The sequence below is a fragment of the Aptenodytes forsteri genome, unplaced genomic scaffold (genome assembly GCF_000699145.1).
Source record: "Aptenodytes forsteri isolate BGI_AS27 unplaced genomic scaffold, ASM69914v1 Scaffold93, whole genome shotgun sequence".
Classification (NCBI taxonomy): Eukaryota; Metazoa; Chordata; class Aves; order Sphenisciformes; family Spheniscidae; genus Aptenodytes; species Aptenodytes forsteri.
In genome coordinates, this window is record NW_008794665.1 from 10,832,379 (window position 1) to 10,848,882 (window position 16,504).

The window sequence follows — 16,504 nt, forward strand, 5'->3', positions numbered from 1 at the left end:
TTCTATTCTATTCTATTCTATTCTATTCTATTCTATTCTATTCTATTCTATTCTATTCTATTCTATTCTATTCTAAACACAAACCTGTCTCAAAAATTTTTTTCCAGTTATTCTACAAAATGTCCCCAAACTACTTCTGGCAGGACATCAGGCACTGGTGATTTATAGACAAAAGGGGGCTACCTTTGACAGTTGGAGAAAGGCTTCAAAAAGGAGTTAGTAGGGAAAGCTAATTTAAACCTAGGCTACGACCCCGTCCATCTGTCCTTAAAAGCAGTATATAAATGCCCAGGAGTTACCCTGGGACTGTACACATGTGAGCAAAGGTATCTGCACTCTGATGTGATGGCAGCAGGGGACAAAAGGCACTGAGGTTTCGAGGAGATGTACGAGCAGCCTCCTGCTCTGCGCACTGCCCACAAGAGGGCAAGAGTCCAGGTGTGCGGGTCAGTTTGAATGACAGAGTCCTGTGTCTTCCTTCCGTCCCCGCTCCCCGGGGAGGCAGGCCGGTGTCCTCGCGCACAGCATGGCTCGGCTGTACTCAGAGCATCTTGCCTGACCTGAGATCCCTCTACGGCCTGGGAGAGGATTCCTCAGAACAGAAAGGTGTTTACCCACGCAGGCAAAGGCCTTACAAGAACTGGTGGCTGAAAGCCACAATTAGGCAAATTTAGCCAAGAAATTGGCCCATATTTTGACAGTCAGTCAAGGGGTGGTAAGTAACAGTTGGGCATATTGTGGGTGAATCTTCAGTCACTTCAACATGCAAATTGATGCTGCATTTTTTAGCATGTTCTGTAGTTGAAACATGAGTCGTACAGCTTTCTTCCTCAAGGAGTAAAAGAAGTATTCAGCAAGGAATAAGTCTCTTCTTTGGCCAGTGTAAAACAGCAGATGAACCTAGATGATCACAAGTGCTTTTTTTCCTCACAATGTATTAATTTCTATGGAAGAAATTCCTGTCTGTCTCTAAAGAGGAGAAGGCATGTAATTAGTGATTCTTGTTAGAAAAGAGTCTAAAAATGTCTAAAATGTCTAAAAATGTCTAAAAAGAGTCCTAAAATATCTAAGGATTTTGGCTCCCATATTACTTCCAAAAAGCTATAAAAAACAACTGAGCATGCAAAATTCATCAAGTCTTAAAAATGAAAGAAAAGAATTCCTTTTTGTATTTTTTAACAGATAATTCACATTTTTCATCGTCAACCACAACTTATGAAAAATACATAGCTACTCAAAAACTGTTTTACTTGTACATTATTCCAAAAGCCTGATGTAGGTTAGTTTTAAAGTTATGGATGTGCAGTGATTTGATTTATAAATGCTGTTAAGGCAACTCATAACTGTTTCTGTTACAGCATTCATTGTATAATATTTTTTTCTTCAAATTAACTTGTAGTAAAATGCATTTTCCCACAAACATAGTGCAATGTAGTTAATTTTGCATGAGTTGCTTTTAGGGCAGAAAGTGTTACACAATATAGTTTTTACAGAATAAATCACCTTTGGGGCAACCAGCAAAGAAAGCTTTTTCCCATCTGAGCCTCAGAGCTCAGTAGTTTCGTGCTAGATGATTTTGCAAGTTAAGTTGTAAGCAGAGCTGCAAACTCAGGTTTTGGCTGCGATGCAGTGGCCCTCCTCTCCAGAAAACTTCTTAAGGCCTACAGAAGAGAGCTTGCTTCTTAAGGTGTGCAGGACAGAGCTTCTTCTCTTGGTGTGCTGCAAAGACGATGGAAGCTACTTTCCTACTGTTCCTTAAACCAGCCCTCCACGCACCCAGTGCTCTCTCCCACTGAAATCTCTTTGGAAAACCCAGTTACTGATAGCTTGTGGTTAACGATATATAGTATAGGAATATTTAACTGTATGTTTGTGAGTGCAGACCTGCCATGCAATGCCTACAGTGAAACTCGTGAACATTGTTATTTTTCTTAAATTAAAGGACCCTTGCAGAGGGCCTGTCCTTCTGTTACTCATTTTTGTCGCACCCAGCATGACACAAATCTGTGCATCAATCTAGTCACATACATATACAACTCTTCTTGCTGTTAAGTATTACACCGTATATGTATTACTACATCTTTTGCCAAAGATGAATTAGGGCTTATTCTGATTACTCTGAAAGGCTTGTCTGTGAAGGAGTTCACAAGAATTTTTGTTTGTAAAGCAACTAAAACAATAGTGTCCTTGTATCTGCACACTATGGTTTAGCAATACAATGGATTTACGCTGGCATGACAACAAAATTGGATGCATGCAGAAATGGCATCTCCAGTATCAGAAATCTATTACTCTTGACTGTGGGTTGCAGCTCTGTCACAGAAAGTGAACAGCCAAGAAGAACAGTCGTCACCAGCTCTCTTTTGCATAGTCATCTCTAGCAAATAAAAATAACTTCTCACATCATGACTTGGAGGTTAGATATACCACATTCATTTTAGGTGAGCAAATACAATCATTAAAGTAGGCAATGAAACTCTGCAAAGGAACTCTTTGCAGTACCAGGACATTGCCTTTTACATCAGACTCTCCTAATTTGCTTCATTTTAGGGAAGTATAGTAAAGAAGTCCTTTCCCAGGAAAGAGATGAATATTTTCATTGCCTTGTATAGTCTTTTTTTTCCTAAATCTTGCAATTTTAATATTTCACTTCACAGGAGTCTATATTCTTCCTTGTGGAGAATGAGCGGAACCTGTGCACTTCCACAGTGGCCTCATTTCATGCATAAGTTTTTTAAGATCATAATTTTTCTCATTCAAGCAATCTATTGTTAGAGGTGTCTTGCCTCTGATGCCTAAGGTGCCCAAAGGCATTGAATAACCAGCCGTGTCAAAGGAGGGGGCTTCCATGGGAAGACCACATGTTGGTGCTGAGTCCCACAAACTGGGGATTCCCACAGCAATACAGGTGAAGGAACACAGGCACAAACTAGCTGGACAGAGGCTCATTGCTGTGGAAGTCCTCTTTTTAAATTCCTTTTGGAAGGAGGATTTCATAGTGTCTTGTGTCTTTTACTGTATGTTTTCACAGCATCCAGCACAACAGGGATCTGGTCCCTGCTGGGAGGCACTGCAAGAAAATACATTACATTTACAAACATGTTATAAAGTCTATGTGTTTTCTTGCCCGTCAGAATTGAATCTTATGCCTACCCCCCAGTGCTGGAGGTGATGACAATAGTATTTCCTTCCTCAGTTATTAGTTACACTTGGTAAAGTTGGTAAACATATTCAAATTCTGTTGCAGCAATGCGTTACACTCATTTCTTCCAGCTCTACTAGAAATTCACATCATTTTAATGTCAATATAGCTACAGATAGTTTCAGATGAAAAAAGGCAACTAGACATCTTAATTTTTGCTTGCTCTTTGCTGTCACCATTCTTGTTTCAATACGGCTTTTAATATGGAATACCTGGAGAAACGACCTTTGATTTATCTAGAAAAGAGAGACTGGGGAGGGGAGAAGCTGCTATCTTTAGGGCATTTAGCATTTGTGAAGGTACAATTTAAAGAATTACAGAAGCCACTACAGAAGACTAATGCTTCAGCTGATACTAATTTTCAAAGCAAAGAATTACAAGCCACTACAGAAGACTAATGCTTCAGCTGATACTAATTTTCAAAGCTTAGAAGTGCCTTTAAATGACAGGTTTTATATATCTCTTATTTTAGATAGAAAAGTCTAAGCCTGGGGGGAAGAAAGAAAGAGTGAAATATAATAAATGATCCAAAAAATTTAAGCTTGTTTCAAAGTTCACCGAAAACAAGAGAATGAATTCTTGAGACACCAGTGGTGCTCCAGCTCTTCATGAACATAAGCCATTCTGGCCAACAGTAAAAGCCAGCTATGCTACCAGAGCAGTGAATATTGCCAAAAGTGTATCTGTAGAGACAGATTCCCAGCCAGTGTGAAAACGTCCTCTTTCCCAACAAAGTTATGACATTTTACCCCAGCTGCACATTTGCCTTATTGCATCAAAGATAATTCACAGATTATTGCAAATTATGAATATACTGGAACAATATAAGACCATAGGGAGCTGTAGGTGTTTTATTAGTCTAATAGTTAATCAGCACAACCCATGATGGAAATTTAGGTGTATAATGGCATCTCATATAGGCATTATTGTAGCATTAAAATACTCCTGCCCGTGATTTATTGGTCCATCAGAACATGCTTCAAGTTCTTTCTGAAATCAGACCTGTGATTCTTCACAAAATACCAGAGCCATGTAGTAATGGATCTATAAATATCTAACAGTATATATTAATACTATCTTTATAACATATCTGCCTATGTTTAAACAATTTTGGATTTTAATAAGTCCTTAAAATGCAAGCTTTCCTTTTTTAATATATACAGCCCTTGTACTACAAGAGAACAAATTGTGGCAGTCAGAGAATCTGTACCAGAGGCACAGCAAGCATCTCTTCATTGCACTTGGTATGGTGAAAAGTACTTAGATTTCTCACTGACCTGATGACGTCTAATTGTTCCCATGTATCACCCTCGTTTCCCATTCCTGTCTGCCTCTCAGCTTCACACTTCCCCTCATGGACCACAGGGGGCTTGCTGTCTCTCCATCTTTCCCTGCCTGCTCTCCCCAACGTAACTTTGGACCTACTGGCCAAATTTAAACACATCTGAAAGAGAGAAAAAAAAAAAGGCTCAAAAGATTACTAAGTTCCTGCTTGTCTGATGGAAGCTGGTGGCTGGGCAGCATAGTGTTTCAGAGCAGGGAGGACAGGCAGAGTGCAGCCTTCACCCCTGCCGTACACCAGCAGCCAGCTGTCGGCTCAGCACGCGCATTCTGACTGGGCAATCAGCAAGTGCACGGCAGCAAAACAGCCCCAGTTTCTCGCCCGGTTGAAACACCATAGGAGACAGGGAAGGGATATGGGGCAGCTGGAAAAGGCTTCGGGGTCCTTTATTAGTAGAAAGTAAGGCCTTGTTAGCCCTGCTACTCATAGAACCACTTGTTTTGCCAATACGTGTTCTCCTGTGAATTTTCTTTTGAGTTGGTTGATCTCACTCTTGCTTTTTGTTTTCATACAGTCCCCCAAATAGTTTGTGACCATCCTGTGCTAAGTATTGTTTTGGTTTCTTGGGTGCACTGCTTGATTCTAAATGTTAGCAGTTTGCATAGGTATAAAAAAGCAAGCATTAATCTCTACAGCCATTTGATAGAGAAGGGAAGACAAATTCAGAGAGATTTCACAGCTAAACTATATGCTTAATCTGTGCTAGGACTGGCAATCAAAATCCAAACAAAACTCTAAACCCCACCTTCTTCTTGAGAAGAACTGGTCAAAATTAGTTGTTTGGGGTTTTTTGGTTTGTTTGTTTTTTTGTTTTTTTTTTTTAAAGTGCATATCCCAAATGTTGTTTTCTTTGCAAATTACAGCGAAAATAAATGAGTCTTGAATTTTTGATGAGGTAGAATTTGGGGAAGATTTTTTTACAAATTAATATTGGAATATTTCAATCTGTTATGAAACAACAAATGTTTCCTTTTGAGTGCAATTTATTTTACAATTTAATAGTGCATTTATTTGAATATTATTTCCTATTGGGTTATTTTCCATGGCATGAGAGCCATGTGTTGTATTATTTTACACTATCATGATTGATGTGTCATAAAATAATGCAAAAGTAATGAAAGTTCCATACCGATGAGAAATAAAAGAAATGAAAATAGCACAACAAAATGAATTTTCAGCATGTTCATGAAGCAGGATTTTTTTAAAAAAATATTTCTATTTAATTTTTGAAATTTGAAGTCAGTACAAACTTACACATTCAGAGTTGCAAATTACAGCGAAAACAAATGAGTCTTGAATTTTTGATGAGGTAGAATTTGGGGAAGATTGTATTACAAATTAATATTGGAATATTTCAATCTGTTATGAAACAACAAATGTTTCCTTTTGAGTGCAATTTATTTTACAATTTAATAGTGCATTTATTTGAATATTATTTCCTATTGGGTTATTTTCCATGGCATGAGAGCCATGTGTTGTATTATTTTACACTATCATGATTGATGTGTCATAAAATAATGCAAAAGTAATGAAAGTTCCATACCGATGAGAAATAAAAGAAATGAAAATAGCACAACAAAATGAATTTTCAGCATGTTCATGAAGCAGGATTTTTTAAAAAAAAAATATTTCTATTTAATTTTTAAAATTTGAAGTCAATACAAACTTACACATTCAGAGTTTTGCCAGAACAATTCCATTTTCATGGTAGAAAAGTGTTGTGACAGAGGCTTCTTGACTGGTTCTGTTGTTAAGCTCTCAAGGTGAATACAACAACCTTACTCAGTTCCCTTTAACAAAAGGTCAGAAGGCACGGAGGCATGCCAGTCCTAGTCAGATTTGCTCAGAAATAGGTGAACCTGGTGAATTCTGTAAATTGAGAGATGGCCTGCACACCTTTTGTCTGCTAATGGATTGCATTCTCTTTACTTCCACTCTCATCTTTAGCAGAGGGAGAAAAAGCTCTTTCTGGTGTCTGACAGTTTTTCAGAAAATTTCTTGCAAAGGGAGAGGATTTTTTTTTTATATAAGTACCCAGCTAGCAGTACAAAACCAATATAACATCTTTAGAGATCTTTGGCTAGTGTAAATTGACATGACTGCACCCGGTAAGCATGTGGTTATGTGTATTCTTAGATAATTTGACCCATAGTCACTGGGAATATTAGTCAGTTGGATTATCTCATATGCCAAAGTTCATGTGACCACATAATAATCTAGGAGATTACTAGGCGATACAGCTCCCTGCTCACACATACTGGAACTGACTTGAGCTAAAACCATAGTTGTGAATACCTCTAGTTTCTGGAAAGACTGGCTTGAGATCAGAGCTGGCTCTTTAGTAGGCAGTTCACTGCAGTCTACCGAGTAAAATATTAAATTCCATATAAAGCCTTTGTGTAGTTGCTGACAACACTTGTCTAATATGTTGTTAATTCTATGTCATTTCCAGGGTGGGCTCATCTACTTGTATCTCTTTGGACGTGACCAGCACACTGGTTCACCAGGCTAACAAGAGAGCAGTGTGGGACACACTGAGGGAGGTTACAGTAAAACAGTACCCAATTTCTAATACAGTCTTTGAAAATTAACAATAAGAAAAAGTAATCTGATCTAGAAGCCAAATTCACAAAACACGGCGATCAGTTAGAACAGGTGTTTTCCTGATTAACTTTCTGTGAAATGCTGCTGCTTTCTAATAAAACAGCATGGTCCCAAAGCAAGGACAGGGTGCAAAAGCAGTAATGATGAAGTATTTGTTGAGTGCTGAATTTGGAAATGACCTGGCTTTCCCATTAGCTGGTTATCTGTTTTGGGGTCAGATCCTCAGCTGCAATAAGCCGATGCCACCCTTTTGAACAAATTTACCCTGTCTGAAGATGGGTAAATTTGTGATTTAAATGTGTGTGTGATTAATGAGCAGCTGGAGTGGCAGAATTTCTGAATTTCTGCAATTATGATAAATGACCGCCTATTGGAAAGTAGGTGACTCAGCAGTGCCGTGGTACTCACATGTCACAAAGAGAAAGAACATTCAAAGGGAAATGTTGAATGAAAGATCACTTATTTGCTAAAATTCTATTATTCAAATTCTTATTGATATTCTGCTAACCTCTAACCCCTAAAATAATTCTTTAGTGCAAGAACTGTGTGATGCAATTACATACAGATCACCAGATTTGTTATAATTCTTTGACTTATAAATGTGAAAGAGGTATGAAAGTGGGTAACTATCTGATTAGCTTCCACTCACAAAAGGCAATATTAAGTTCCCATAATATCTTCCACTTAGTGCTCTTCCTTGAGTCATAGCCTAAGTTACTAATATGGTATTTTACATCTTAAAAAGAAATGTGATGCTTTGTGCATTGCTGCATAAAGGAAGGATAGAACTGGAATGGATGACCCAGAAGGTCCTTTCATTCTTGAATTCCTAAAAATTGAAAAGTTGCCTTGAATGGAAAAGTAAAAGTATTTTTGCTATGAAGGTACAGGAAAAACAGGACTTGAGGTTTTTAAATCATCCTTTTCTGAATGAAAAGTGTAATGAATGCAACCCACACCTGTAAAATCTGCATTTCTTCATAACATTTTTTTGTGAAGAAAAAGTAGTCTTGAAACTTACACATGATAGCAACTTACTAGAAAGTTAACTATATTTAAAATCTGGTGTTAGACTACAAGTTAAGAAGTTGGAGGGAAAACTGGCTTGACCATCAGACATAGAAGATATGTGCCAAGTAAAAGGTGGTTTTACAATGAAATCCACCTTGTTTTAAATAAACCAAGGGTGGTCTTTCACTCTGCTTTCCCTTTGTGTATTTGAAAAGTGCTGAAATAGAGGAAAAAGGAAGGTTATAACACTTTTCAGTAAGAATTTAAAAGAATAAAAGGAGAGTAAGACTAATAATTACAGTGAAATGTTCCAGGGTGGTTTATTCAGTTAGCACAAAGGGTAATAAGAGCAGATGCTGTTCCGGTCCTTACAATTCTTTAGCTCGTATTGATGTACAATGAAAAGAACAAAAGATAATTAATGATCTACGAAGAGGACGCACTTAGTAGTAAGTTGATGTCTCAGCATCCGTCTTCACATTGATCAATATTAGAATCTATAACTTCACCGGTTGTTTTATGAGGTCTTTTAAAAAAAGGACACAGAATTATCAAGATCATAAAAAAATGTATTTCATTCTTTTGTGGCTATAGCCTCATTATTCTGCCTGGGAAAGGACACTGCGATTCCTCTATGTCATAGCCCATTTTGAAGAGGAAGGTATTTGTGTTATTTTTCAACTTGCGATCTGTGTAGTTTCTCTCAAGTGGAAGGGTCCTTCCTTAAGCCAGCTGGCCCATAAAACAAATGCCTTCCTGCCCTCCTGGCTGGGTGTGTGCTCCCGGCCTTGCCTGGGCACATGCAGTGTGTGCCACGTACGGTGTGGTGCCATGCAGAGCTGCCAGGCTGCGACTAACCAACCAAGTACATGCTCTGCCTGGGCCTGAGCTGGCAGGATTTAAACCAGCCTAAGGCAGCTTGGATGTACTCCGGCACAGCAGTGCTCTTGCTAATGAGCTCTGCCTCTCTCATAGGTGTCGTACAAAGCACGGTCCCCCGCAGCTCCAGCTACGTGGTTCAAGCACCAGCTTTGGATGTAGGGGAGGTTGTGTGTGATGGTTCACATCACACCACATGGATACACTCACTGGTTCCTCTGCTGCAGCAGGCCATTGTAAGCAGATCCCAGCAGGCACTTTGTAACTTTTAAACACCTAAGGCACGTGAATAGTTCTATAGGTAGACCTAAAACACAAGCTTAGACTAATTTTTTGATAACTAAAGTTAGGTGATATGAATCCCATGGCTGTCATAGCAGGATTTGGAGGGGAGAAAGCACTGAAAGCCTCAGGTTGAAAAATGGAAGAGGGATGTAAAGGTAGAGTTGCTAAGAAGGGCTGGACTAGAAATTTTGCACTGATGATTGAAAGCAGCGCTGCCCTGAAGTCAACACATACTCAGGGGTGCAGGAGATGGAGACCGTGGGCTCTGTTTTGAGCTGGTGCTGCTCTGTGAGCGTGCTCAGCTTAACAGTCTTTCAGCTTGCCTTGACTTAATCAGATGATCAGCTCTCCAGAGCACGGGTTGGCCCTGGCTACTCTTTCCCAGAACCCGGCATGCTGAGATGCAGATCTCCTGTAGGGATGCAGGCCCTGCAGTAACGCAGCTTATACTGTATTTAGATGGCCAGATGATCCTCCATCACAACGGAAAAGACCATCCCCGTCCTTGAGCTGGCAATGCCAGCTCTGGAAACCTGCACACCTGCCCTGCACTAGGACACATGACAGAGTTTGGTCTGCAGTCTTGTGTGCCGCGTGGTCGTTGCCAGCTAACAGCACTTGCATCCATATCTGACGGATTCTGGGCTCCAGACCTCACAGGTGTGAGATTACAAGGTGTGAGAAAGCAATTTCAGATATTTTTAGAGGTTTTGAAAACATACCCCCCCATCTCCCATATTCAAGTCCACAGTGACTATACACATTACAAGAAAAGGCACATGTAGACTATGGGAGATGTGCTGTTCTACTGGATGTTGCATGGAGTTAATACAGAAAAAATGTTTTCTTTCCTTTTTAATTGAGAAAAATAAGACAGCTTCTTCTATTGTTTCCTGTAGCAGGGAAGAAAAGGGACCCAGCTGGCTTCAGGAACTCCAAGGACAATGTCCTTCTCCCGGCCCAGTACTGTTCAATGTGGTTTGGATGCAACACAGACCTTGGTGATGTCAGGGAGGGGAAAAGGGTACGTCCTTGGTTTCAAGGAGTCGAGCCCCTGATTTGGGTGGAGTTGGCATCGCTTAGCAGGTGCATCAGAGAGACAAGTCAGGGTTTGAGTAGAGGTTCACTTAGAGCAGCTTCTGCAAATAAGGACTTTTCCAGTGGCCAGTAAAACCCTCTGTAACTGTGGAAAAGAAGGCGTTCTCGTCTAAACCCAAAGAAAAAACTAGGAATAATCTGAACTTTACACACCATTTAGCACAGGTATCGTTTTACAGCTTTAGATCATTGAAATCTGTATTGAGCTCTCTGCCTGTTCATATTATTTATTACTGGAAACAAGTTGGCTTACTCCTAAGCACTAATGGCATGTATATTGCATATTTTCATGGGGTGTCAAATTATATAAGAGCCAAACTTTTCTTTCTGTACTGATCTGTTGCTTTTGAATCAGCAATTTTATTTTCTTACATGAGTATTTCTCCAGATTCAGTCTTTTCAACAAAACAACCTATGTTAAGGTGCTGACTGATCTCTACTAGCAGAATTTCTTATTTTTTCTATTTTTTATGCATGGTTATTGTCACAATTCACTAATATCACTAATAAGTAAAATAGATAAATATCACTAATCACATTTGGAAGAAGTGGGGCTACAGGCTAAAGATGGTGCTAAGATCTGAGCAAGGCTCAGTAACTCGATTAATGCTTAAGCAATGAGTTCTAACTAATGCAATGAAAGAGGAATCAGAATGCCCAGCAAACCCCATAGAAATTGTTAGGTGGGTAGAGACAGACAAGCTTCTGCAGCGCAGAACTGTTGTGTTCCTGTGTAACTGCCAAAGAGGCTATGCCAGGCAACTGCTGCATTCTGGTTAGTCAGGGAAGCTGGAGGTGGCGTGAACCAGGTGATGAGTGCCCAGCCAGGGAAAATGGTGCCATGCCTGTTTCTCTACCTCAGCCCAAAGAAATTCCGCCGCTCCTCAAGATTTTTCTGTATGTCACCACCACTTCATAGTGGAATTAGCCTATGCTGTGCAGGTGCCTAAAGTCTCCAAGGAAGGTGGTTTTCTGCATTCTGCTGTCTGATGGCAGCGATGAGGTCTCTCACTAGAGCCAAAGCAGATCCCCATGGTTAAGACACAGTTCAATTTACTTCTCCATCTCTGTGCTTAAATGAACAATATAGAATATTAAATCAGTGTCAACTGCAAAGGGATAGTCTTGTTAAGACCCGATCCTTGCCTCTTGCCACCTCGACCTCAAGCTCAACATACTACTTCCTGAAGTGTTCCATTGCCTTTTCTTGTACTTCTAAGTCTTTTGCTCTAGTAAATTCTGTGTTTCTCAGATACGTTGTACAAAGTGTATTAAGAAATTAATAAACATAATAAAATAGAGCCTAAAAGGCCTCCAGACTGCCATCTGACACTGTGACACCTGAATTGCTTCAGTGCACATGAACAACAGCATGCAGAAGAAAATTCATTTCAGGCAGAAAGGACAGAACCTGCCACCTTTGCTAGTGGCCCCTCAGGAAAACCCTTTCATGTCTCTAAGAGCCAGGCCCCAGCATGCTTGGACCTAACGTTAAAGCTAACCCTTCAAGTTGTCCCACTGGTTTGATCTTGGGGGCAGTTATTGCCTCAGGCAGGGCCAGCAGCTTTCCCTCTTGACCCTTGGGATTTTACCCTTCCATTGGCCAAGCAGAGGTGGCCCAGGTAATGTGTAAATAAAATGCGGACAATCCTTAATAACATATCAATATGTGAGAGGAAATTTGCTGATTTGCTTCATTATTGCTTAAGGAACTTGCAGACAAATTGAATCATCTCTTCATTAGAGGAGGGGAGAAGGGATCCCAGAGTGAAGAAGACAGAAAAATTAATCTGCATGCATTTTGTTTTCTTTTCCAGGTACCTCCATCATCTACCCTTCTTGATGTGAAACACAAATTTCACAAAGCATGTAAGTACTATGGCTAGCAGGATGGAGGCATGGTTAGAGGTCTTTCAGCTTGGAAAAACTAACAAATTTATTTTTCATGAAATTTCGCATGAAAACCGAGACTGGCTTGACAGCTCCAGTGCTAAATAAGAGCAAGTGTTTGGACTAAGGTTCTACTGTAGCTATCGCAGATGTGAGAGGCTGGAAGGAGAGGACTGCATAATTTATCGCTGCCAGCCCATGAGGGGCAATACTTTTTCTATCCTCTTTTTAACATTACACAGTGTCAATTCAAGACCACAACTGCATTTGCCCTCACAGTGTTATATTAGATAAGCTTTGATAACATTAGACTGCTTCAATCTGGCCATAAACAAACCATGTAGATCAAATAACTACTGTAGTGGGGAACTCGAGTACAGAGTGATTAAATGACTTATCTGGGATCATGCAGGCAATCTGACAGACTTCTCAACTGACTCAGCCATGTCCAGTTCCTTAATGGTCAGGGCAACCTCCCTTTCTTCTAGTACCGTTTTTTGTTTTTCATATCCATGAGGAGGGGAGAAAATAGTGGGGGAGAAGGTAATTTTTGCACATACAGACTGCAGATATGGACCTTGTACGTGAGAAGAGATAAGAGCAATCATACTCGAAAATCCTTCTTTTCTTCCTGCCAGAGAACAGAGCAGTTTTGCTGAATGCTTCCTTTCTGCCTCCTCCTTCAGCCCTTACTAGAGGGAGGTGGTTGGAAAGGTGGGAGAAAGAGCAATGAAAGTAGCCAGGCACCAAAGTTTGACGGCATTTACTGTTATCCACTGAATTGCTGGTCAGGATTTCGGGGAGTGGGGCCAAATTTACCTGAAACCTACAGGATGTATATGTGTGTATAGTGTGCCTTGAGTTCTGAAATGCTAAAATACTGCTGTATCTGTGTTTGTAGAGATCCTAACTGTGCCACCTTTGCTCCTAGACTGAGAAATGTTTCTCTCACTCCTGCCTGTGGGAAGTAAAGGGCTACTTATGCTGAGGACTGGTAACCTTGAGTGTCACCCACATTTGAGATATGCAGGTCTAGGCAAGGCCTATTAACTTGAACTGGACTTCTTAGAACTGCAAAGCTATTTAGTTGAGTAGAAAAAGATGCAAGAAGAATTGAGGGTTGGGAGTGAAGGCCAGAGAAACTCAAATTAGGAATGAGGCATTTGGTTCCTAAAGACGGGACCATTTACTGTTGGAGTAGGGAGTAGGTATCTTAGATGATGGTCTTTCATTTTTTTTACAAAAAAAGGTGTATTCGACTAAAGGCTAGATGCCTTTTGCAAAAAAAAATGCTTTAGTCAGACACTAATACTGAGTTCAGAGTAGGGTAAGTAGAAGAAATATTATGCTTCTCCTCTGTCCTTAGAATCTTATAAAACACTAAAGCTGAAGGCTTCTGTGGTTGCACAAAGGTTCAGTTGATGAAGCAAAAGGCTGTTGACCTGTCTGCTCCAAAACTACTTGTTTTCACTCCCTGTAAGGGCTTGTAAAATGCAAAATGGTAAAAGTTCAAAAACCCCACAGCTGAATAGGAAAAGACTAAGTGCATAAGTTTTAATATTTCAATAAGAGTTTGTCCTCCCACCAGTTTGTGAAATGCAATGCATTTCTGCCTAGACTCTCTTAAATCAGTTGAAACTGGATTTATACTGATGCAGCTTAAATCAGTTGAAGATCACTGGTACAGAGGTTTATGCCAATTTAACTGTAATGAGGTTTTTAATGGATGTGGGCTAAAATGGTACAAGTCTGTATAAGCCATTTTAATGGCACCTGTTTTCATATTTAGAGGTACCTTACTCCTCAAATACTCCCAGTGATGTAAGTGGAACTGAGTATAAAGGAAGACAGTAAGCAATACAACAAAGCATGATACAAATCGTGAACCAGAACTCTGACAGTACAGTGTTTTACAGCACATGAAAGGGCTGGCATGTGCCTTCAGTGCTTTTTCAGTTTTCAATTTTTTAGTTCAATTCCCACCATTCCCAGGAGCACACTGTGTCAGTGTCCTGTGTCCTTTCTTTCCATTCCAGCTCATTGCTTTGATCTCTCTTTTCCAGTTCAGCCTGGATGTTGTTGTCTCATGAGGTTCCCCCCTCCTCCTCCTTTCCCACTTGCAAAAAACAAACCTTTCCTTTTTTCGCTTCATATAGTTTGGAGGATGACAGCTTACAGAATACAGTTCTTTTAGGCAAGAGCTGAGAAGGGGCTGAAGCTGATCTGTGGATGCCTTTGGTTAGCATGCTATTTTGTACTAGCTCATGCATTCATTTCTGTCATTTCGTGTGTGCCAGACTCACACGTTCCCCTATAATCTCTTGCTAAAACACACTCCTACGCACACGCCCTTACAGTCTCCCTGTCTTTGTACATTCTCCTTTGATCACCCATGCAATTAAGCTTTCTCCTTAGCTGGTATCTTGTCAGCCCTTCAGTGAGAGGAACCCCTGTGCAGCAATTTCACAAGCATCATCTCTGTCACTGATCAGTTTTCGCTCCCTGATTCAAGAAAGGAGGAAAAAGACTGAATTATGAATTGCAGCACAGGAGGCTGTTAATCATTAAAATAAAAGAAATGGGATATAAGTGACACATAACGTGTTACTGCTCAGCAGTTTCTAAGTCAGTCAAACATTAGTTTGGATCTGTGTTTATACGAAAGGCAGAATATGGACTTAGAAGTCCAGGAACAAATACTGCAATACTCCTCAGCCCTCACTTCAGCAAAACTGTCTCTACTGAAACAACCCCAGCAAAGCCTAACCCTGTGCTTTCTATGGCACTGAGTTCAGGGAGGCAATCCCAGTTTTCTCTCTGGAGATTCAGGGATCTATGAGCTCTTAGTGGAGAATAACCAATTAAGGCAAACTGCCATATCCATGGGAATTCAAAGGCTTTCTCCAGACTGAAGATCACTGTTTTGAATCAGCCCCTGGTCGCTGTAGCCACTGCCCCTGGCAGGGACTGGCAGCACCAACCAGGGTCAGCGCAGAACAGCAGTTTCCCTGTTGCAGCCTTCCAGCCATCGTCTCTACAGTGGCTTTCTGTAACAGATGTTAGATCCAGGCTGTCACGCTTAATAGCAAACATCACACCTGCCCACCATGAATCTGTCTAATCCTTTTTAAACCTATTTACAGTTTGACCTCAGTAAAATCCTCTGGGAAGGAGTTCCACAATATAAGTATGTTGAGGACAAAAATACGTCTTCTATAGTGGCATCATACAAATGTCTACACGTCTACTGCTTCATATTTTCTGCTTGAAATTGAGTGGCAGCTGAGTGCCTGGGTGTTACTGGCCATCACACTGTACTATCTAAGGTATGGTCAAAGAAACCTCAATCAAATTGGTGCTGCGCACTAGGTGACTTTACTACTATTTTCTTCATTCCTTTGGCTAGGTGGCAGAGGGTGAAACCAAGCCAAAAACTAAGTGTATAAGAAGGAATTCTTTTGTCCCATTTTCTCAGCTGCTTATAATGAGTTAGGTACCTGGCGCTTTCTTTATAAAGATTATGTTTTCAATGGGGAAAGAAATACCTTGTAGGCTAAACTTTGCAAGCTCTTGCCCTTGGCCATAACTCTTCACCTTTAATTTATTTTTATCTTTGCAAAATGTATTGGACTGGTGGGGGAGGAAATCTTACAGATAGAAAATTAAAAACTGTAATAATAATGCTAATTCAAGTATCATATAACTAAAATAAAATACTTCTAGAACAGGTAATATAGTGGAGTCAATGGTCGTTAAATACTTTCAAGGTTACTGCACAAAAGTTGCTGAAAAAGCTCTTGAAAGAAGAGGAAGAACAGAAAGAAGAGGGGGGAATAAGATCTCAGCAATGCTGTAACAAACTCACGGATGCAACCTCCTGCACAAGAAGGTAGCACAACTAGAGCTACTCTTTGAAGTCAGAAGAGTGAGCTTAGGGAGGCCAGAAATTGCCCTCTAGGCAGAAGGAGCAGGCAGGGAAGGAAGGGCAGATGGGAGGAAGCCTGGCGAGGGGTGGAAGGAAAAAGGGAAGTTGAAGAGAGAACTGAAAACATCACGTGCAGAATATCCCAGTCTGCAGAGGGGAATGAGGTGCTCAAGGAGTAAGGAATATTACAAGCTGCCAGCTGTCCCAATAAACTAAAAAATAAAAATAATAATAAAAATTATAAACAATAAAAGAATTTACCCCCCCC

The 16,504-nt window shown here is 40.3% G+C and overlaps 1 protein-coding gene across 1 annotated transcript in view; it reads left to right on the plus strand.

Annotated features, from left to right (window-relative positions):
• TECRL (trans-2,3-enoyl-CoA reductase-like) overlaps positions 1–16,504 on the plus strand; it is a 72,993-nt gene that overhangs the window by 4,236 nt on the left and 52,253 nt on the right. The window contains exon 2 of the mRNA XM_009273608.2: positions 12,239–12,290. Coding sequence (XP_009271883.1) covers positions 12,239–12,290 — 52 coding nt within the window. The remainder of the gene's footprint in view (positions 1–12,238; positions 12,291–16,504) is intronic.